Source organism: Asterias rubens, chromosome 10 (assembly GCF_902459465.1).
Source record: "Asterias rubens chromosome 10, eAstRub1.3, whole genome shotgun sequence".
Taxonomy (NCBI): Eukaryota; Metazoa; Echinodermata; class Asteroidea; order Forcipulatida; family Asteriidae; genus Asterias; species Asterias rubens.
In genome coordinates, this window is record NC_047071.1 from 17394973 (window position 1) to 17417865 (window position 22893).

General features: G+C 38.0%; 1 protein-coding gene across 3 annotated transcripts; it reads right to left on the bottom strand.

Annotated features, from left to right (window-relative positions):
• Positions 1-1652: 1652 nt before the first annotated feature.
• On the bottom strand, positions 1653-22547 carry LOC117296071 (semaphorin-2A-like). 3 transcript variants are annotated; one of them, XM_033778940.1, is made up of 18 exons: positions 22428-22547; positions 20866-21042; positions 20229-20368; positions 18613-18651; positions 17735-17848; positions 16151-16247; positions 15144-15293; positions 14478-14602; positions 13414-13528; positions 12020-12080; positions 10920-11076; positions 9448-9670; positions 8798-8889; positions 8057-8217; positions 6254-6294; positions 3999-4310; positions 2215-2315; positions 1653-1833 (listed from the first exon to the last, which is right to left on the bottom strand). In XM_033778940.1, the coding sequence occupies exons 2-18, from the start codon at positions 21029-21031 to the stop codon at positions 1771-1773; spliced, it is 2157 nt and encodes a 718-aa protein (XP_033634831.1). In that variant the 5' UTR covers positions 21032-21042; positions 22428-22547; the 3' UTR covers positions 1653-1770. The 3 variants fall into 3 exon arrangements, with proteins under 3 accessions (XP_033634831.1, XP_033634832.1, XP_033634834.1); XM_033778941.1 differs by having other exon boundaries at positions 20866-21061; XM_033778943.1 differs by lacking the exon at positions 22428-22547 and adding an exon at positions 21371-21399.
• Positions 22548-22893: the final 346 nt, after the last annotated feature.

Consider the following 22893-nt stretch of genomic DNA (forward strand, 5'->3'; position numbering starts at 1 on the left):
TCAACGACATTGGCAAAAATAAATGTTATGTTTATTCACAGGTTTAAAGGGAATGTCACGTTTGGTAATTACTCATAACAAATATTAACTTAAAAACTGACTTGGTAACGAGCATTGGAGAGCTGTTGATAGTATAAACCATTGTGGCAAACGACTCCCTTTGAAGTAACCTAGTTTTTGAGAAAGAGGTAATTTCTCACTAAAATAATAAAAGTCTTCTAGCTAGAATTCTTTCATTCTTATCTCTGAAAGCACACATTAATTCGTCCAACAAGGATGTTTTTTCTTTCATCATTTTTCTCGCAACTTCGATGACCAATTGAGCCCAAATTTTCACAGGCTTGTTGTTTTATGGTTATAATGGGATACACCAAGTGAGAAGACTGGTCTTTGACAATTACCAAACCTGTACCTTCCCTTTAAATTATTCGCTACATTCTAATACTGTATACGTCATACAAAACAGTTGACAGCTACAAAATAAATCGTCATACTAATCCAATGGGATTACCTTTTAGCTTGACATAATTCAAATTAGATTTGAGTTATAACTTCATAGACATTCCTTTATGATAAATCCTGAAGAAGTAAACTGAAGGAGTAACAATGAATGAATTGTTTTTACAAAGCAGAATTACTACAGTATGGATGTTTCTTCTAGGTTTATTTTCATAGTGTATTTCCTTGCATTTGTTTGGTGAGGTATTTTTACTATTACTATTTTATGGTTCAGCGCATTTGAACAAATTTATATTTTATATATATATAAATGCATTTATTAATTATATTATAAAAGCTGTGGCTTGGAGTGCCTGATAAGCAGAAACCAGAACATTGACACAGTGACGCCTTGATAAGTTCAACTAGTCTGATAAATTATGCATTTAAAGCCAATTATACACTTATCGGTACAGACAAAAAGTTAAAAGTTCACAGATTTACAAATAATTTACAGGGTTTACAGAAGGTAATGGTGAAAGACTTCTCTTGAAATATTATTTCATGAAATGCTTTACTTTTTGAGAAGACGTTAAAACAATATCAATTCTCGATAGCGAGAATTACGGATTTATTTTAAACACATGTCATGACACGGCGAAACGTGTGGGGAAACAAGGGTGGGTTTTCCCGTTATTTTCGCCCGACTCCGATGACCGACTGAGCCTAAATTTTCACAGGTTTGTTATTTTATATATAAGTTGTGGTACACGAAGTGCGGCCCTTGGACAACACTGTTTAAAAGGCATGCAACAGAATACCATATTAATTTACCCCAAGTAATTTTGAACCTAAATAATGCAATGTTTGGTTTGAAAACTGCCCAGAAGTGCAGTGTGACGAGATGTTTATGTAGGCTACTAAGCGTTGAGATTGTATTTCTGGTTTAAAAACGTCATCACATACTAATAAATATGATACACGATTCCATTACACAATTACATTTTTATTGAACTGTGAAATTAACCCATACAGCTATTACATATAGCTCTTTGAATTAACCATATCCAATTGGATTTATAACCAATATCTGGTCTTCAGAATCATTCAGTTTGTTTTCATGCTGCCACAAATGGCCCGCAGAAAATCTTTAAAAACAGGTAAGTTTTGTTGTACATAATATAATATTAATAAGAGTTTTAACCAGTCGAATGGTTCCAAAAAATAAAGGTATACTTTTCTTTTAAAGAATAACCAACTGTATAGCCAAACAAAAACAAACAAGAAAAGTTTGAGCAATATATATGAATAAAGTATAATTAATTATATTAATTATGGACAGTTAGCATCTCCCTCTGTACATATGCCCACATTCTCCAGCTCACACGCCTCACCCTGTAAACATAAACAAACGAGGTTAGTAAAATGAAATCAGTTTTCATGACCCAAAATTTTAATCTGTGAATTCTGATAGGGATTATTCTGTCTACATAGACACATAAAATAGTATACGCATCGGATTATCGGCGATATCTAAAAAAAATAAATCGACCACCTTTTGAAATGATTTTTTTTACAAGTTTTATTGTATACATCTACAAGTATATGGAATTAAAACAAGCGACAAGTTCCAAAAAACAAAGGTATACATTGCCGTAGCATATCTTTTGCCGTTAATTACTGCGTATTTTGCCGTCAGAGGGGTCACACATTATAACCGTGATCTTTTTCCATCCAAATATTATTTAAATATTGTTTATTGTGATTTTTACTTACTACTTTTTTCAGCCATTCGTCCCGACGAAACTGGTACGAAGCAACATTGTCGTCGAAGCATGCAATTTCCTTTAATTCTCCCTCTGTCGCATTGAATTTAGCTAAAGAAGGAGACATATTAAATGAGACTGATCAACTGGTAACCGATAAATCAATTTGGTGGTTTAATTTCCGATGTATCCTCTTCAAACTTCTCTTCATAATTAGCTTCTTGTTAGGTAAATATTACCCATTCTTCCCCTTATTCACACATTTTTCTTTCTTCATGCTTGCTTTGTTTAATTTGTGTTGTATTCAAAGAGACGTCTGGGTGCAGCACTTAAAATAGTGTACTCCGGTCAATACAGGCCCTTTTCGAAACCACGGCTTCTGCTTTGGATTCGGCTTGCGGCTCCGTTCTCTCGTCTGAAGCCCCTTATATAGCGCGTATACCTGAAGCACGCGCAATGGGAAACTTTAGACTATCTGCCAATCACCAAGAGAGGGTAATGTCAGGTAATGTCAACAACTTAGGTATAGGAGAAGCATGAGTGACGGTCACTGACAGCAAATAACTTGTGTTTTGCGTGTTTTTGAATTTGTATTTAGATTTAGCCAAACTGTATTTTTGTTTTTCGTAACACAATGCCAGCATAAACCAAACTGTTCTGGAACAGGGCGTACTGGACACGAGTTCCCCAAGGATAACAAGCGGTGTGCATGAGTTTTTGGGAGTGTTTCTTCTAGGGTAATTAGCAAATATTCCAAAATGCTGACCTACCAAAAATTGTGAAGAAATCTGAAGTTTAGTTTTAGTTGTATGACAATGTATCTGATTTAATTTTCAAGAGGCTGAGAGACTTCTAAATATTTTTTGAGTATTTTTGAATTTTTACCATTTACCATTTTTTGCTATAGGAGTTGTGCACCCTTACCTGGTAGGTCTGCTGCCCTCTAGTGGCAGAGCTTTCAAAAAGTCTCCCCCCAAAAAAGTCAAAACACCGGCGGAGCCAAGCTAGCCCATAGCCTAAGCCGAATCAAAAGCCAAATCCAGTCGTTTGGAAAAGGGCCATAATCGGGACCTAAACGTAGCTTTATACGCAGTCTTGGTTATAAGACTTTAGGTTAAAGGGGGTTTGGGCTGCATTTAGGTAAGCTGACATTTTGGATAGGGCTAATAATTTGGGTCCAGGGAGTTTTGGGCTCTAATTATCTAGCCAGCCCACAGGCTAAAACTGTGCGATGCAAGGGGTTTGGGCTAAAGGTAAGTTAGCTGACATCTAGGCCCAGGCTAACTTATTGCTTCACCCAGGCTTAGTCCACATTCAATGCCCTTTTGATTAAGCCGATTGCAGAGATGTTTCTGTTTCTATTTTCTTTTATTTCTGGCTTTAAAAGACACTGGACACTACTGGTAATTGTCAAAAACATATGCATAAAATAAAAAACCTGTGAAAATTTTAGCTAAATCGGTCGTCGAAGTTGCGAGATATTAATGAAAGAAACAAACAAACATCTTTGTCGCACCATGGTCACACGAAGTTGTGTGTTTTCAGATGCTTGATTTCGAGACCCCAAATTAATTATAAATCCGAGGTCTCGAAATCAAGTTCGTGGAAAATTACTTCTTTCTAGAAAACTACGTCACTTCAGAGGGAGCTGTTTCTCACAACGTTTTATACTATCAACCTATCCCCATTACTCTTAATCAAGAAAGGTTTTATGATAATAATTATTTTGAGTAATTACCAATAGTGTCCACTGCCTTTAAGGCACAACGTCACATATTTATTATTATATCTTACCTGATCGATCTATAGCCACTGCAAAGCTTCTTGTTTCAACAACACCATTATCAAGCGCGACACTGATGGAGTACTTCATCGATTCATTTGAAGCTGAGGCATCGATGGTTACGAACAGAAACTCGGTTCCGTCAGCGGAAACTGACTTGGACAAGTTTGTGTATAGCTGCATGGTTGAACAACTCACGCAGTCCAAACCGACGAATCGAAGGTTTCTCCCTGCTTCGGCGGTGAGGAACGCGCGAACAGGCTGGTTGGTAATATTAGTTGCACGGGTAAGATCTGATGGTGCCTTGTGAATTGTGATCGTTTCTGAAAGTAGCAACATACATGCAAGAGTTAAAGACACTGGACACTATTGGTAATTGTCAAAGACCAGTGAGTCTTCTCACTTAATAGTTATATAGGTGCCATGCCTGGGTCTAACGTTGTGATCATTGTATCCACGGAACTCTGAAATACAAAATAAATCAGTAGAATCAGTATAGAATATATCCGTAGCTCTAATATTGCCAATAATTTTATGAGTGGTAACGTAACACATACCTTCCCTTTAAAGACAATGGGCACCTTTGGTAATTGTCAAAGACCAGTCTTCTCACTTGCTGTATCAAAACATATGCATACAAATACAAACCTGTGAAAAGTTAAGCTCAATCGGTCTTCGAAGTTGCGAGATAATAATAAAAGAAAAATAACCCTTGTCACTCAAAGTTGTGTGCTTTCACATGCTTGATTTCAATACCTCAATTTCTAAATCTGAGGTCTCGAAATCAAATTCGTGCAAAATTACTTTTTTCTCGAAAACTACGTTACTTCAGAGGGAGCCGTTTCTCATATTTTTTTTCATACTATCAACAGCTCCACATTACATACATACATACATATAGGGCATTTATATAGCGCCACTACGTCAAGAACGCAGCGCATTAGATAGGATATAGAGAATGTTTGATACACTTCTTAAATGTTCGAAGAGAGTCGGATTTCCTGATTGAGGGGGAGAGTGCATTCCAGGTGTGTGGAGCAAAATGTGAGAATGTGCGACTTGAGGCCGACTTAAGAAGCTTGATTGAGTTAGGTTCCATGAGGCGAGTAGTGTCGGATGCTGAGCGTAGACTTGAGCGCCCAGGCCGATGGAGAGACAGGCAAGAGGATAAATAGCCAGGAGCTGTGTTGTTAAGGCATTTATACACATAAACCAAGATCTTGAAGGTTATCCTCTCCCTAATCGGCAGCCAGTGAAGATCTTGTAAGTATGGTGTGGCGTGGTCATGCTTTGGGGCACGACAGACAAGTTTAGCAGCCCAGTTTTGTAGCCGTTGTAGTCGTTGTATGTCTGTTGAGTTGGACCCAAACAGCAAGGCATTACCATAGTCAAGCCTGGTAAGAATCAGAGCACTGACAACAAGATGACAGGTGTCCTTATCGAGGAATCTTTTGATTCTAGAGATATTGCGCATCTGGTTGTTGAGACCTTTGCACAGGGATGTTACTTGAGCATTCATACTCAAGGAAGTGTCAAACACAATACCGAGATTGCACACTCGTTACCAAGTATAACTTTGTTATGCTAATAATTATTTTGATATAAACCACAAGGGAAACTGACTGGGTAAATTATGAAATGATTTTTGGGGCTGAACAAAGAATTGATAAGAGTGGGATTCGAACCAACGACCTCCGGATTAACGTGCCGGCGCTCTACCAACTGAACTATCTAGCCCTATATTGGTGGTGTCCCTATTTTGTCAATATCTTTGTTCGGGGGTGCCAGTCAGAAGCCATACAACCGTTAACTGCCGTGTAGCCAGGGATCACACCCAAATTACGATACAACCTGGGAAGCGGCAGCCACGGGATCACCTTAAGGGGATGCGACTTTTTTGTTTCAGATATCAATATAAACCACAAGGGAAACTGACTGGGTAAATTATGAAATGATTTTGGGGGTTGAACAAAGGATTGACTAGAGTCAATGTTGGTATGGTATTTGTTTATTGTTGTTCTTCTGTTTAACAGCCTTCAAAATACTTCCTTGATGAAAAAAATCAGATAGTTGTGCGAGAAATTTCGGAATCTTTTGCAGGAAATTCGGGATCTGAACACCGGTATCTGGTGTTTTTCAGAGCATCTAAGTATAAACGTCAGATGTAAGAACAAGTTAAAACACTCCCTTTTGCGAGATCAGTATCTCAAACCAAGATGCTCATCATTAATTGGCTGAGAAAGAGCCAACAAATAATTGGACTTACCAAACATGGTTTCCCCAGAGCAACTTGACAAATCTTGCTGCCTGTATAAAGGTAACATTAAGTATTACATCATATTAATTAGTACTTCGTGGAGAAGCGAGAATTCTATTTAGTTTGTCAACACTTTGGATAACAATCTTAAAGCAACGTTCATGAAAAGTGAAGAGTATAGTAATAGCAACAATGAAACTTTACAGAAATGCACAAAGTTAAGGTATAATGACGATGATGTAAGTATTCTCGCTCGAGGGGGTGAAGGAAAGGGCGGGCATGTTGTTTAAACCCCGAGGCCACTTGGACACGGTAGCAGTTGATTTGGATCGATAGCCCTAATCATTTTTGGTGTAGCTCTCACCTTGAAGTGGCCGTCCGGCTGTATTATAGGGCGCTTTCTTATTTTTAAAGACACTGGACACTATTGGTAATTGTCAAAGACCAGGGCCCAATTTCATAGAGCTGCTTAACGGTAAGCTATTTTTTTTGCTTAACGTAGCAAAAATAATTGCTTAAAACCATTCGGATTCCATGCTAAACGTACACGAGCTTAAGCACGTAAACAATCTGCGCGCGGAGATTTTAGATCGTTTGCTTAAGCAAAACAGAAGAAGGCAGTGTATTTTGCACTGTGTGCATGGCCTAGGGTTGCTTAACAGTAAGCAAATATGTTGGCTTAACGTAGCAACAGAAATTGCTTAAGCGTAAACCTATTTCACCAGCGGTTGCTAGCTTAAGCACGTAAACAAACTGCGCGCGCAACATTTTAGATCGTTTGCTTAAGCGAAAAAGAAGAAGGTGCTGACAAAATGGCGGGCGAAATAAATGCGGAGTGCACTCGAGTGGCGATAAAAAAAATTCATCACCTTCTGTGTCTGATATGTATTATTTGTAATGGTTCAAAGTGCCCCTCGAAAGGTTTACACACTAACTTGAAAGTAAACAAGAAGATAATACATTGTACAGCATGATTCTGAAGCATTTTAGACACTCGTTTATTCGCTACACCTACCATACAAACGCACATACAATCACCGCTGTGCCGGCACAATAACATCGTTTGCAATGAGTGTTGCACTATGCGCTGTGTGAATAGGGTGCTTAAGAAAAATAGAGGCTTTAAGGACCCTTTTTGTTTGCTTACCTATGTAAGCAAAAAACCTTGCTTAAGCAAGGCCGAGAAATGAACAATTTGCTAGGTGCGCCCGTTAAGCACAAAATCGACCGTTACGGGATGCAGCTCTTTGAAAATGGGGCTTTAAGGACCCTTTTTGCTTGCTTGCCTCGCCGTTTCAAGCAAAAAACCTTGCTTAAGCAAGGCTAGAAATGAAAAACTTGCTAGGTGCACCCGTTAAGCACAAAATCGACCGTTAAGCAGCTCTATGAAATTGGGCCCAGACTTGCAACTTGGTGAATCTCAACATATGCACAAAGTTACAAACCTGTGAAAATTTGAGCTCAATAGGTCGTCGAAGTTGCGAGATAATAATGAAAGAAAAAACACCCCTGTCACACGAAGTTGTGTGCTTTCGGATGCTTGATTTCGAGACCTCAAATCTAATTCTGAGGTCTCGAAATCAAATTCGTGGAAAATTACTTCTTTCTCGAAAACTGCGTTACTTCGGAGGGAGCCGTTTCTCACAATGTTTCATACTTACTATCAACAACTCTCCATTTCTCGTTACCAAGTAAGGTTTTATGCTAATAATTATTTTGAGTAATTACCAATAGTGTCCACTACCTTTCAAAGGTCATCACAATACTAACCTACACAAATTTTAAAACCAGTAATAGTAATGGATATCTTACCAGTCACCCGTCACTATTGATTTGCAGTATGGATCTCCGGCATCAGACAGATTTCTGAGGATGTAGTCACAGCAATGCACGAAGGGTATTTTGTACACCCTGGAGTCGGTCCCAACAAACACGGCTTGTTCCGTGTCACTCTTTACCATTGTGAGGACAGGCTGAATTTGGTTTGAGAAAAGAGGATGAAAGAGAGAGACACAAACCACTACAGCGTTTTGTAACCGTTTGTTATAAAATGCATATTGGTCAAAAATTTGACTCCCATTAATGGCCGACCATGTTAGTCGACGAGATAAAAGGAAAACCACGCAATTTCGAGAGATACTTGTGTGGATCATTATATTCTACTTTTAGAAATATCTTTCTAATTATATACATTTTATATCAAAAGTTTGGTTAGAAACGCTTTTCAAAGACCAACTCTCGACCGATCCAAGGCAACGTGTTCCTTTAAGGCTAGTCCAAAGACGAGTAACTCGTCCTAAGTCGAGATAAGACTAGTCCTAACTCTTTGTGAAATCCACCGGAACAACAAAGTCATTTGTCTTATTGATAGTATTTTTTTTAAAAACCAGTACAGGGTGTCATGGCCGAGTGGTTTTAGAACACTGTGTCAAGTTCTTCTGGTAGTTTAACAAAAGTCTCAATGGTTTAGGGTTCAAATCCCGGTCTTAACAGCACTTACTGCAAAGTTCAAAGGTAAGCATGACTTTTCAATAAGCAATATTTATTTCTCACCTTGACTCCATCGGTGTTTAAACTGATCTCTTCTACAACCAAAGCTTCGGACCGATCTTCATTCAGATATGCCTTCAGCACAGTTCCGTTCTCTACATAATTAACGTGAAAAGGGGAGCTCTGTTAGGTCTCCGTATTTCGAGCAGCGCACTCTACTTTGCCTTCGATGAAAATAAAAATTATGCAAAAACTTTATCACATTTTCATCAAATTAAGCGGTCTGAGTGAAATAAACAATTAGTTCAATTTTCGAAGGGAGTCAAGCATATACTTGTTTCAATTGCAACAATTGAAATAACATTTTGTAATTTAATGGTGGGTTGGGTGAGGGGGGGGGGCTTATTCATACTAAATAATACCACTCTGACACTTATGATTTGCTATTTTCATCGTGGTCATCACACTTGTATTCTTAAAGAAAGATGCTTCACTATGATTGCTTCTTTTCCCACAGGGGTAAATTGATAACTATGTTTGAAAAAGCCTTGCAGCCTATAGGGCTGTATACTCCCTAGGGAGCCGAGAAAGATCGCCGGAATGGTATTGTCTCAATGACAAGGACCAAACACATTGATACGCTATTGTAAAATGCACTATTATCGACTTCTTCTGATTCTTCTTTTTTTTATCATAATATCTTTTCAAATTACCTGTTCCAACATAAAATACATCTATCGAGTCGGTACAATTCGAGTTGTCAACAATGATCTGAGAGAAGCGTTCTTCTGTCGAGATGAGAAGGGGGTTACTCAACGCCGATCCCTTGCTCTCATAGTGAAGTTTATTATCAGCCACCTCATCCAATAATAAAGTGAATGTCTTGATGTTTAAGAGCTCCATTGTTGAATACGTTTGAGTGTCCACCGATGGACACTGTATAGAGTCAAAGTGAACATTAAAGTTATTTGTTTGTTTGTTTGTTTGTTTGTTTGTTTGTTTGTTTGTTTGTTTGTTTGTTTGTTTGTTTGTTTGTTTGTTTGTTTGTTTGTTTGTTTGTTTGTTTGTTTGTTTGTTTGTTTGAATGATCTTCCCGTCAAGGAACTTGGCAAACTCCCACAAAGGGATATAAACACCAAGCTGGTAATAGCCAATCTCTCTCATACAAACATTGGTTTGACGTCTATGATTATGAATTACGCAAATCAAGAAATTGTGATTCAGTAACTAGACGACAATCTTTATTCTAGTCATTTGGAAATCAGCGGTTAGCCTGGGGGATTCGAACCCACAACCTTGTGATTGCAAGTCCTGCAGTCAACCACTTGACTTGACATTATGTGGGTTTCAGGGCAATAATGGTATGATGATGTCACAAAACTCAAGAACAAACTAGACAATCATTCAGTTTTTGTAACAAGGTGTCGTGAGTGATGTCATCAAATTATGATTGAATGAAATTACGACATAATTTATTGTACCGTATCAACCGAGAGGGGTTCAGGAGTTTTTCCCCCAATATAAAACTGGTTTGAACAGGTTTTCAATAGCCAATGAGGTCACACTATGTTAAGTCTTTCTAATTTTATTTTATTTTTATTTTAAATTTTCGGACATAATTCTTTGTTGGCAAGGGCCGTCCAGGAATAGGCAAAAGTTTTAAAAACTGTCATCAAAGCGATGTGCCCTCCCAGATCCCTCCAACCAAAAAAAACCCCAAAAAGCAAGCATGAGTTTAAAAATATATAGATAATAACATATAAAAGTACAAAACACGACATTAAATAAAAATCATGAAACATCGAGCTGGCACAAACATTATGGCAAGATAATGACGTATAGAGGATACAAATTCAAGTTGTGGTTCATCAGTTATCTTTTTTTCTTTCTCAATAATAAAAGTTTCATCTTCCGGCTCGAACCAGAAGACATGCGAAAACAATAGGCTGATCGGTTGTTGGTCGAACACCTAACAAGCCCGACTGTCTTGTGTTTTGCAATTGATTAACAATACCTCACTGTGTGGCAGGAAAAGAAATTATTTTTAAATGCTGATTTTTGGTCTGATAATTACATTTTTAACTCTGTTTAGTAACGAAGAAAGACAAACAAGATTTCTCAGTATTTATTCAAATGAAAGCAGTATTTTGTGAACAGTTTCTATAAACTGGTTAAAACGCCTTACGTGTTGCTCTCTTGACGTAAAAGGTTCATCTGACACTGGCACTGGAGCCCATAGGTTTCCAAACTGCCCATCTCTCGGAGCTCGGTACTGACTGCTGAAGAAAAGTTCGTCTAATTCGTCGAGACGATATGCGCACAGGGCAGAGCTCTGTACACCACTGTGCAGGAAAATAATAATATCAAGTAATAAACCACAAGGGAAATTGTAAATCGTATTCGGTTGGACAAGGTGCTCTACGAAACTGTACTATCGGAGCGCGAGCGCATAGCTGCACAACCAGTGGGAGTTCGTAAAGTCTAAATTTTGCTTGGTTGCCCTCTATTTTGTATAGTAGAAGTGCCGGCTTTAAACGGCCGTGTAAAGCCCGGTTCATACTTCCTGCGAATGCGAATGCGAAGCGAATACTGACGTCACAAATTCGCAACGAACCATTCGCAGCAGTTGAACTCTGCGCTACTCCCTTGCGAATAATCGCTGCGAAAGGAGGGTGTGACGTCAAATTTACGTCAAACTCGCTTCGCATTCGCATTCGCAGGAAGTATGAACCGGGCTTAAGAACTCGTCGCTACCCTTTTATTCCCTTATTCAACTTGCGGGTACAACATTGGGTAAATCTCTTTTGTGGCAGTATACATTGTAAATACTCCGCTCGTCTTCAGGAGCATTCTCCTGAAGACGAGCAAAGAATACTGTTTGAAAAGTCGAGACCGAACCGGCTCTTTTCAGAGCCAACACTCCCACAAAAGAGATTTACACATGGTTATAAACGCAAATTTACTATTTATTTATTGTAGGTTCTTCCTATTAATCCACACCATGCAAAGCTTCCCGAAAAATTATTCAACTCTATTTTATTTTCTATTATTATTATTATTATTATTATTATTATTATTTTTTTTTTTTTGGGGGGGGGACTTTGAATTCCTGTATAGCGCATAATTACATCCACAAATAAGTCCCTATGCGACTTGCATGTATAGTTACAGAAGCACGAAAGAAACACTATCAATATTCATACCTTTTGGACTAAACTCCTTTTTCCTTTTGCCGAAAAAGGACATGGGCGGGTCTGGGTTTTGTGTTTTCTTTTGTTCGCTTACCGTTCAGCTGTGAAAATGGCATATACCACGTTTGCATCAGTGTTTGACTGGTATACATCCTCTGCAATTTGGAGAACATAAAATATGGGAATATTGTTATCGACCCGGTTCAGCATTTCAGTACGCAGTGTTGAAATTGCGGTGCTTATTCATAAAACAAAGAAGGCGCATAGTCCCAGTATCAGAGAATCATGTAACTTATACCACGTAATATAAGTTTAATGTGCAAAAAAATATGTGAACATTATTTTCAATTTAACCAATGTTGTGGACGCTCTTCGAGGGCAAAGTATACACCTGGTTTTGGAACAGTTTGATTGTTTTAAAAATTATTGGCTTTTTAAAACATTCAATTCGGTTGCCACTGGCAAATTTACATTGAGTTTCCAAAGATTTAGTTAATCTAAATGTATAAAATATAACTAACGTGTGAAAATTTATTTATGGTCGCCTCTTTGAGATATCCAAAAATCCGGAGCGATCAAGATCCTGGTTTCCAGGGGACCTGAACCCACTCCTGGGTCAAGCTGACTCGGAACCAGTCAAAAATATGGAACTTTGAATCAGATTCTGCTTCAGTTTGACCAGATTCCGGGTCAGAACTGATTCGGATCTAGTTTCCCGTGGGGCCTGAACCAGTCCTGGGTCAATATAAACAGAAAGCTGTTTAAAACAACCCCAAACTGTGTCAGAATATTTTCATCAAAATCCAAATTTTCAAACAGTTTCTGGATCACAGTCTGACCCAGAGATGGTTTTAGAGTGTTGATGAAAGTTAAAGGCCAAGTAAAAAGTTACAAGTTGATCGTCCGGGTTTTTCCAAAAGAGGATGAGGGCCCCTTTTTCTTGCTCTTCTTTCAAAGGTGGCCGCCAATCAAAGGCAGTGGACACTATTGGTATTTACTCAAAATAATTAATAGCATAAAACCTTACTTGGTAACGAGTAATGGGGAGAGGTTGGTAGTATAAAACATTGTGAGAAACGGCTCCCTCTGAAGTGGAGTTGTTTTCAAGAAAGAAGTAGTTTTCCACGAATTTGATTTCGAGACCTCAAGTTTAGAATTTGAGGTCCCGATATCAAGCATCTGAAAGCACACAACTTCGTGTGACAAGGTTTATTTTTTTTCCTTTCATAGTTATCTCGCAACTCCGACGACCAATCAAGTTTAAATTTTCACAGGTTTTTAATTTTATGCATAATGTTGAGATACACCAAGTGAGAAGACTGGTCTTTGACAATTACCAATAGTGTCCACTGTCTTTAAAAGATTAGCAATTTTAATGAGAAATGCACAAAAAGAAGAAAAAATGATGCAGCCCCAAGAAAGGACGAGGGAGGGGGCGATTAACTGGTGTTTTTTATTTTGGCCTTACACATAAGGTGATTTACTTACGGATATCGTTGTAGTAAAACTCATAGGTGCCCGCTACATAGCAAGTGAGGCGAGCCTTTCCAAACGTGACGAATTTATACTCGAAGTTAGTGAAAGATTTGCCTCCGGTTTCGTTCTGAAGTCGAAGAAGGAAGAACCAACAATTATTAAGTTGGTTCCAGCTGGGCCCAATTTCTTATAATTTGTATAAGCAGAAAATATTGCTTAACAATTTTCTGCTAAGCCAAACTAATCGGGATACCAGTTAGATATTGCACTTTGAGAGAATGGCACTTTGACTGGTGACCATATTCTTGTGCAGCTCTATGAAATTGGGCCCTGGTTTGAAGGGACAAATGTATCAGACATTGTGGGAATTCCTGCCCCCACCCCACCCCCCAAAATGAGATCTCCTGACGACACTGTATAGACCTTTCTTTTGTTGACCAACAAATCGCCTTGGTTGGTATGGTCGGCCGAATATTAGTATGTTTTAGTAATGTTTTAACAAAATGCAACTTTTTCTGAAAATTGTCAATCAAACAAAATACTTCTCATAATTAGATGTTTTGTTTTAAACAAAATTAACAAATTTTGTTATATATTGTTACAAAAAAATAGCGTTATTTTCTTGATTTGCACTTATGGCTTTCCATAGTTTTCCAATCTGGGTTGGCAAAAACTCGGGCTGTGACGTTGCAAAAGAAAGGTCTATATGCATAACACTCTCGAAGATTAGTATAGGTCTGTAGGTTAGAATCCCGGATTAGGATCCAGGCATAGGTTTTTCTGGTTTTTGGGCTGACATTTCTAAAAATGTCTTCTCTGCACACCCTGAAGGCTTCCGGGCAACAGTGCTTTGGCTGTTTTCGAAACCAAGGCTGTATGGCTTGGGCTTGGGCTTAGACTACATCAGTTATTTAGAATTCGTGTGCGCGTTCCTTATGTGCCTTCAAACTTGAGGGCAAAACCAAAACCGTGGTTTCGAAACGTCATAGGATTACTTGTTATAGGGTTCCTTAACTGGTTTCATTACATTCAAGAACGATACCATACATTAAAGAAACTCCACCTTCGGTGTTTACCTTGCAAACTCTTGCAACTCTTGAAAACACAATTCTACCACCATTTATGTGCTCCACCGCATACTCACGAAAGAAAAAGTAAATTCTTCCATTGTAGTCAATCGGTTCGCCTACAAACTGTGGCTCTGGTGGAGAAAATAGTTATGTTCATTAAAGACACTTGACACCTTTGGTTATTGTCAAAGCCCAGGGACCAATTTCATAGAGCTGCTTAAGCAAAAATATTTGCTTAAGCAGAAATATCCTTGCTTAGTAAAATCAGAGTACCGGCCAAGACTCAACTCAATTGTTATGCTAAGTAAACAACAGCTAAATACCAGTCACAAGCAATGTATATGTCATGAAATTTTGTCCAGTAACTTGTGTAAAATGAGCAAGCTATTTTCGTGCTTAAGCAAATTTTTGCTTCAAAACGTAAAAACGTAGCTAAGCATACAAATTTCATGCTTACCAGCATAAGGCTACCTGCCAACAAATCATGTCAGGCACAATTATTTATGACTGATAATACTTATTTTGCTTAGCAACAAGTTGTTAAGCATAATTTCCTGCTTAACACCTGTTCTATGAAATTGGGCCCCTGGTCTAACAATAGCATAATTATACAGAAACTACATTTAGGTCGGACAATTTTGGTGCCGCAGATTGTCAAACCATTTTACTCACCATCCAAATATGAGTTGTCATTAGTGGAATCCAAGGTTTTTGAAATGGTGAAGTCCAGTCCATTTTCGCCTACTTGGAAGAGTACTTTTGCTAAGTGTGGTTCATTCACATCCAGTTTGCTACCTGTATATACATGAAAATTAGGTCCATCTGGGGGGGGGGGGGGGAAACCCAATTCTGTCATTATTTAAAAAAGGCTAGTCAAATGAAAAAAAATCCAAGTGAAACATTGTTTGTTTTCGGTAAAAAAAGGGACCCCTTTTTTAATCAAATGGAGAATGTATGGAGAAATTTCCCAATCTGAAAGATATGACGTGACGGCCCAATTTCAAAGAGCTGCTGATAGAGAAAAATTATTGCTCAACAGTTTTCTGCTCAGTAAACATGTACAGGTTACCAGTCAAAATGGTGAACCATTTGAACGTTTGAATTCCATGTAAATGTATATACAAAAACACAAACCTAACCTGTGAAAATTTAATTTCACAAGGTCATAGCGTTTGGTAAATATTGCCGAAAATCTGGAGCGGTAATATCCATGCATGCACGAAGAATAGCCTAATCCCTAACAATAATTACACAATATGAAAAACGTTTCCAAATGTTTTCGACAGAAAACCACATTTCTCAGGTTTCTCAGAAACCACATTTCTCCGACAGGAATTGTTCCTCAAAATGTAAAACATTAACAACATGCAGCTGCAGTGCTGCTCACCAAGTCAGTTACTTTTTATGCTTATAACTTTTTGGAGTAATTACCAAAGGTTATATCCCTCCCTTTAAAGGCACTATTTACTCACTTGGCGTAACATACATACAATAACAAAGGGTGTTTTTTTCTTTAAATATTTTCGATAACTTCGATCACCATTTTGAGCCCACATCTTTACAGATTTGTGATTTTATACATGGGATATACAGCAAGTGAGAATACTGGACAGTTACCCAAGGTGTCCAGTGAGTTCAAAGTTCAATACAATATTGGTAGGTTAACCCTTTATGTTTACCTATGCCATCTACGAGTAGGCTGGTGTTTTGATCGAAGGTGAAACCTGTGATGAACGCATCCGTGTTTTGTTCCGTCAGGCTTCCTGCATCTGACAACTTTATAAAGTTACAAACAAAAGTCGCAATTAATTGTTCACTCTGAAAACCCCCTGGTCAGAAATGACCCATTGACCCAGGTAACGGGTCCCCACACTCTAAAAACTAAGGAGTTGAATCCTACACTTGCATGAGTTCGGTGAGTGACTACACTTTGAAAGTGTATGAGCCAGCATTTTAAATTGTTGATCCAACGAAAAAAGGGTTAGTTCAACAATTTAAGTGTTAATACATTACTCAAAATATCCCTTGGTATTGGTAGATCAGCTTTTTAAAGGCGGTGGTAATTACTCAACATAATTATTAGCATAAAACCTTACTTGGTAACGAGTAATGGGGAGAGGTTGGCAATATAAAACGTTGTGAGAAACGGGTCCTTCTGAAGAAACGTAGTTTTCGATAGAGAAGTAATTTTCCATGAATTTGATTTCGAGACCTGAGTTTTAGAATTGGAGGTCTCGACATCAAGCATCTGAAAGCACACAACTTCGTGTGACAAGGGTGTTTTTCCTTCATTATTATCTCGCAACATCACGACCGATTGAGCTAAACTTTTCACAGTTTTTTTTGTGCGTAAATGTTACAGATACACCAAGTGAGAAAACTGGTCTTTGACAATTATCAATAGTGTCCAGAGTCTTTAAACGTTCAACTAGTTAAATTGTGGACTGAATACTTTAAAATGCTGGATTTAACACTTCAAAGTGTAGTTACTCACCGCACTCATGCAAGTGCTGGATTCAACTCTTTAGTTTTTAGAGTGCAGGTAGTCATATCTCGAGTTATAACGAATAACTCATTATAGCCTCAAGTTTTTAAAATTTCCTAGGACTAGTCCTACCTATTTGTGAAATCGACCCCATGTAATTTGCTTTAAATCTGGATTTTCGACTAAGATTTGGGGTCACGACTCAGAGTCAAAATATCATTTTAAATGGTACTCTCTCAGAGCAAATTTTTCAAAAGGTGATCGCGTTTTTGAGATATTGGTGAAAATCCGGAACAAATAATGTCCACGCAGGAAGATTAATCCCTAATAGGCTAAAGGGAAACACTCTCAGAAAAAAACATCAGTCACTTTCAAGTTTTGGGGCAAGAAAATCTTTGTACACAACCACATTACTTATAGAAGTGAAATGTTTCTCAAAATGCATTATACTATCGAACACTGCTGTCAGGCTTCAAACAAAAAGTTTCAATTGCCATACATTAATTTGAAGAGTGACTTCCGAACGTTTCCCTTTCATTTAAAACCACTAGGCTATAGTCTTTATACACAATTGTCATTTTCCAGAAATGTCTTTATTTACATGTATACACAATTGTCATTTTCCAGAAAAGTCTTTACACACAGTTGTCATTTTCCAGAAAGTCTTTATACACAATTGTCATTTTCCTAGAACTGTCTTTATACACAAATTAGTGTAATTTCCCAGAATCGTCACTGCAGTGCCGTCTGTGCTGATGAAGTGAAGTAATTTACTTACATTTTGAGCCGAACGTATCACGCAATACGGTCTCCCGCTATTAGACACGGCGTGGGTTCCGCACTCCAACAGGTTAGCTCCGATTGGTTGAATAACTGTGACGTAATTATTAACCTACAAATACACAGATTTGATTGGTAGTATAATATTTTGTATGTAAATCAGTTCAGAGAATAACATTTCTCCCCTCGTTTTCCTCCTCCCATTTGCTTCGCCACATTAAAAAATTGAGATGAAAAACAAACAACAAACTCAAATAAAGATTTTATTAGTTTAGGTACTGTGCACCCTTTGAAAGTTATTTTGAAAAACCCCCACCCCAAAACAACAGTATGATTAGGCAAAAACAAAAAATCCAGTCTAGCGTCCTACCTTTTTGTTATAAAGGGAAGGAGGAGTTTTTTCCCTTAAACTGGTCGCACTGAAATATTTTTTAAAGACAACCAGTCGGTCTAACTTTCAAAATGGTTACCACCTTTTTTTTCGGTGTGCTTAAGTTTAAAAATACAATCTTGTTTATTTCGAAACTTATTTTTTTACTTCAGGGATGGTTGAAAATTTGTCCCTTTTTTCAGGCCACCTTTAAAGGCAGTGACGCTGAACATGATTTAAAAAATATTGCCTAGTTTTGTTTTTGTTCTGCGATTTTCTTTTCAACAACCGGATGAACAAACAACAGTTAAAAAACATATTTTTAAAAGAAAAGCTTGAATCTTTTATATGATGTGTCGGAAATCAGACAAGGGTGGCTATGGCTCTGGCTTTTACAGCAAATCCGGCCATATCCAAAGCCGATGCCGGCAGTTCAGACATCGTAGCCGTAGATTATTCTAGCAGTATCACTGGTAAATTACCCACAACAATACATACATACTTACATGATTCGTCGAATCGGGAAAACCAGTCACAGTGTCATTCTGTAAGAGAACAGAAGTGATGTCACTTTAATAGCTACATTGTATTGGGTGCGTTCGATTAGCTTCCCTGGGTCGACCTCCTAGGTTCTCAATCGGGTGAGCCCTTGACGAGAGCTAATCGAACGACCACACATACCCTCTCGTGGTGAAGTCATGAACCTCGGGTCACCCCAAAGTGACCCACTCCACAAGCAGGGCACTGGGGGCTGACCCGGGTGAGCCCCTGGAATGACGTCCAAGTTATTCGAACGTACCGGGGCACACCGAGGTCGACCCAGGGAAGCTAAACGAACGTACCCATAGATAGAGATGGCCATCATGACATTTGGGCGTAAGAAACTTTCAAAACTTCCCGCTCAGAATTTACGGGTCACGTGTGGCCTGGCCCATTTCTGGGTCAGTGTCAAAATTACCAAGAAATGGGTCAAAAGACGCAGAGTTCAAAGGCCTATCGTTTAGACCATTTTTAGATCAACCTGACCCCAAAACAGCCCCTGGGACCTGACGTCCGGACAAATTATTATGGTATAATGCCAAAGGTAAAATGAACAGTAATATTAACAGGCCCTGCAACCTATTTCACGAAAGGCCAGGATTAATCCTATTTCGAGTTAGGACGAGCAACCCGTCCTAACTAACTTAGGACGGATTTAAAGCCAATGGACACTTTCGGTAAACAGTATTGTCCACGGTCCACACTTCGTGTATCACAACTTATATATAACCTAACAAACCTGTGCAAATTTATTAGGCTCAATCGGTCAAAACCCACCCTTGTTTCCGCACGTTTCGCCGGGTCATGACATGACTTGTGTTTAAAAGAAATCCGTAATTCTCGATATCGAGAGTTGATATTGTTTTGCTGTTTTCTCAAAAAGTAAAGCATTTCATGGAATAATATTTCAAAGAGAAGTCTTTCACCATTACCTTCTGTAAACCCTGCAAGTTATTTGTAAATCTGTGAACTTTTGTTTTTCTGTACCGAAAGTGTCCAATGGCTTTAAAAGCGTATAACGTCTTTGGATACGTAATTTAACTCGCCCTAAGTCCCAAGATTAGTCCTAAGTTATGAAGATTTTGGTGAAATTTACGGCTGGCCTGCTAAAGTTAAGAGGAGTTAACTAGTCCTTAGTATTGACATTACATTCTAAAGCTTTCCAGATCAGAATTAACCTGGACTCTGGTCCTGTTAGCTTGACCAACGGCTTGACCCATTTATGGGTCAGTATGTCCCGAAATCCGTGTCAAAACAACCACAGGAATGGGTCAAACTTTATACCAGGGTCCACTTTCAAAAAGCATGTAAGCACAAAAATTGCTAAGCAAAAAACACCCTCTGGCTTAGCAAAAATATGTTACAAACCAAATTACCATACATTTACCACTGCTGTGACTGGTACTCATTTATTACTAAATAGAATTTTCTGATTAACAGCTTTGTGAAATCAGGCTGACCCTTTCTGGGTCAAATAGGGTCAGGCCCCTAAGACGTGAAATTCTGATCCGAGAGATTTGGGTTTTTGTTTGTTTGTAAAGAAGGTTAAAATTTGTATATGTTTTGTTGGTCTTACATGTACATCAAGCGAGAGATTTTCCGTTGAGACTGAGAACAGCTGAGATCTCCCGCCAACGAAAAGTTTCCCATCGTGCAAAGTTAGAGTGCGGTAAAAGTTGTCAGTGGTTGACAATACATTGGTCATGGATGAACCGTTTATTTCTGTAAAAACAAGAATCAACAAAAGTAATTATTGGGGTTGCTTATTCTCGAGATAATTATCTATGATATTTTTAATCTGAAAACTTGTATAAGTTGATCAAGAAGTTCACAAGTTTTAGAAGTCAATAATCATGTCTCTGCAATTATTGAGTTCTAGGTTTCTTCATAGATCAAGTTGGGCTCGAGTTCAAAATACTAGGGTCATATGTCACACGAGGTAGCTTTTACGGGCAACTTGGAGGCAACCAACTGCAGAAGGCATACATGCTACCGGTTTGGAGTACTTTGTTTACTCGAACATTTTCTTACGAGAAATAAATGTGAAAGTTAAAAATGTGAATGGATTCTGTTCTTGGAGATTGCCTGAAACTAGTTGTCACCCCCATGATTCACTCTGAAGATGACATGTCAATATTGCCAGAGTGAATCGTATTGTGACGTCACACATGAAACTTAGTTCTTCGAGAATTCGAACCAATTATACAAAAGTGACTTACGTGTGATGTTGAAACTCAATGGATAAGGGTAGGCAACCGTCCGAAGGAGCAGCTCATTTTGCGATGGACAAACGCACAACAAGTTGACCAAGATAGCCCAAAGCGTCAGCAGCCATCTTGATCTTGGTTGGCGTTGCCTCAACGATACTGTATCGACTTCATACATGACTGAGTCGGCTTGATACAATTAAAGATGCTACGTCAGATTTTTGGCCCCAAACATTAAAAAAAAAATTTGAGTGAATGGTATTTCAAAGAGTATCACCCGCTCTAACGAAACAACAAAGTTAACGAAAGTTTAACTTTTACTTTTAATGGTCAGGAACCATGACAAAAATTTAAAAACGTTTCTTATATAACACATAAGAATTGGTCACGTGATATATTGTCGGGATCCCGACAAAAATTTTGAGCACTTTATTTCACTGCTACTAATAATTGGCGGACTTTTTCGAGCAATGGCTCAAATGAAAGCTTGTAACTTTCTCGACCCCGATCAAAATACCTATTGAATTTTAAATCAAAATTTTTGGGGTCAAATCGGCCAAAAATCTGACATAGCATCTTTAACGAGCTGTTGAATGGAAACAATTCAAAGGAAATAAATGTTGTTTTGGGGATAGAAACCAAATGATTGCCTGTTGGAATCATTCAACGGACGCCATCTTTGCAATAAATTGCACCATAAGATTCTAGTAAAGATCATTAAAGGGGAGGTATACGTTTCTAATCACTCCTAAAATGAATGGCGAAAAACCCATTTGGTTAAGCCCTGTAAACATATATTTCTATGTAGAGATAAAATGTAAAATTTTTATAATTATATTAGGCCTATTAAAGGCAGTGGACACTATTGGTAATTGTCAAAGACTAGCCTTCACAGTTGGTGTATCTCAACATATGCATAAAAAAAACGAACCTGTGAAAATTTGAGCTCAATCGGTCGTCGAAGTTGAGAGATAATAATGAAAGAAAACCACCCTTGTCACACAAAGTTGTGTGTGTTTAGATGGTTGATTTCGAGACCTCAAGTTCTAAACTTGAGGTCCCAAAATCAAATTCATTGAAAGTTACTTCTTTCTCGAAAACTATGGCAATTCAGAGGGCCGGTTCTCAAAGTGTTTTATACCATCAGCCTCTCCCCATTACTCGTCACCAAGAAAGGTTTTATGTTAATCATTATTTTGAGTAATTACCAATAGTGTCCACTGCCTTTAATAGAAATCTCTCTAATATAAGTAGATCTCAAATATTAATGTAAATAACTAAAATCTATTGATATAAATATTTCTATATAAAAAATAGAGATATCTTTATCGTTAATTTGTATGTTATTAACTGAGCTATTTTTGTTCTGACTGAATATCAAGGTACACCGATAGGCCAACGCCCAATCGCCTAATGTCAAAGAAACTATAATTATAGTGATGTTACAACCAGCTATCGTTTCACACACGGAAGTAGGATCACTCGTATTATACCACCATTACTACTCCATACCGTATCATAGAAAATACAACTTCCACTTTACTGATCAATATTGGAATAAATGACGAACTTACCCGTTGAAGGATGATGTTTAAGTTCCAGTTTTTCGTGTATATATTATGCCCTAAAGTGTGTAATTTTCTTCCTGTACACACGCAAGAGGACCCGTCTGAATTGAGAATGCGTGGTTTCAATTCCTGGTATACTGCTGTATTGTGCTGTGTTGTAATTCGCCTTTTGAACCAGAAGCATCCAAGCATGTCAAAGCTATTTAATGGCAGCATGCTTCAGTGATTAATTTTCAATCCAATTAAGTTCAATTCCATTCAGTTCAGAGAATATATTATATTTCAATCAATCGCATTGGCATAAAGGCAAAGTTTACTTTTCGATTTGGTAGGCCCTACTTCTCGCGTGTTTTAATCAGATTAATAAACAATGAAATATCCGAACAAACAAACGCACAGAAATCAGACGATATGCCTACAAATATTAAATACTTAAATAAAAACAAAATGTATAATAACAACGCCGATGATA

Bases quoted from the DNA above. Each gene is read 5' to 3' on its own strand.
- LOC117296071 (XM_033778940.1), bottom strand. From the start codon at position 21,031: ATGTATGAAGTCGATACAGTATCGTTGAGGCAACGCCAACCAAGATCA. The intron at 18,652-20,228 runs GTACATGTAAGA...GTTCTCTTACAG, and splicing joins CGGAAAATCTCTCGCTTGAT to AATGACACTGTGACTGGTTT. The intron at 11,077-12,019 runs GTAAGCGAACAA...TTTCCTGCACAG, and splicing joins GCCATTTTCACAGCTGAACG to TGGTGTACAGAGCTCTGCCC.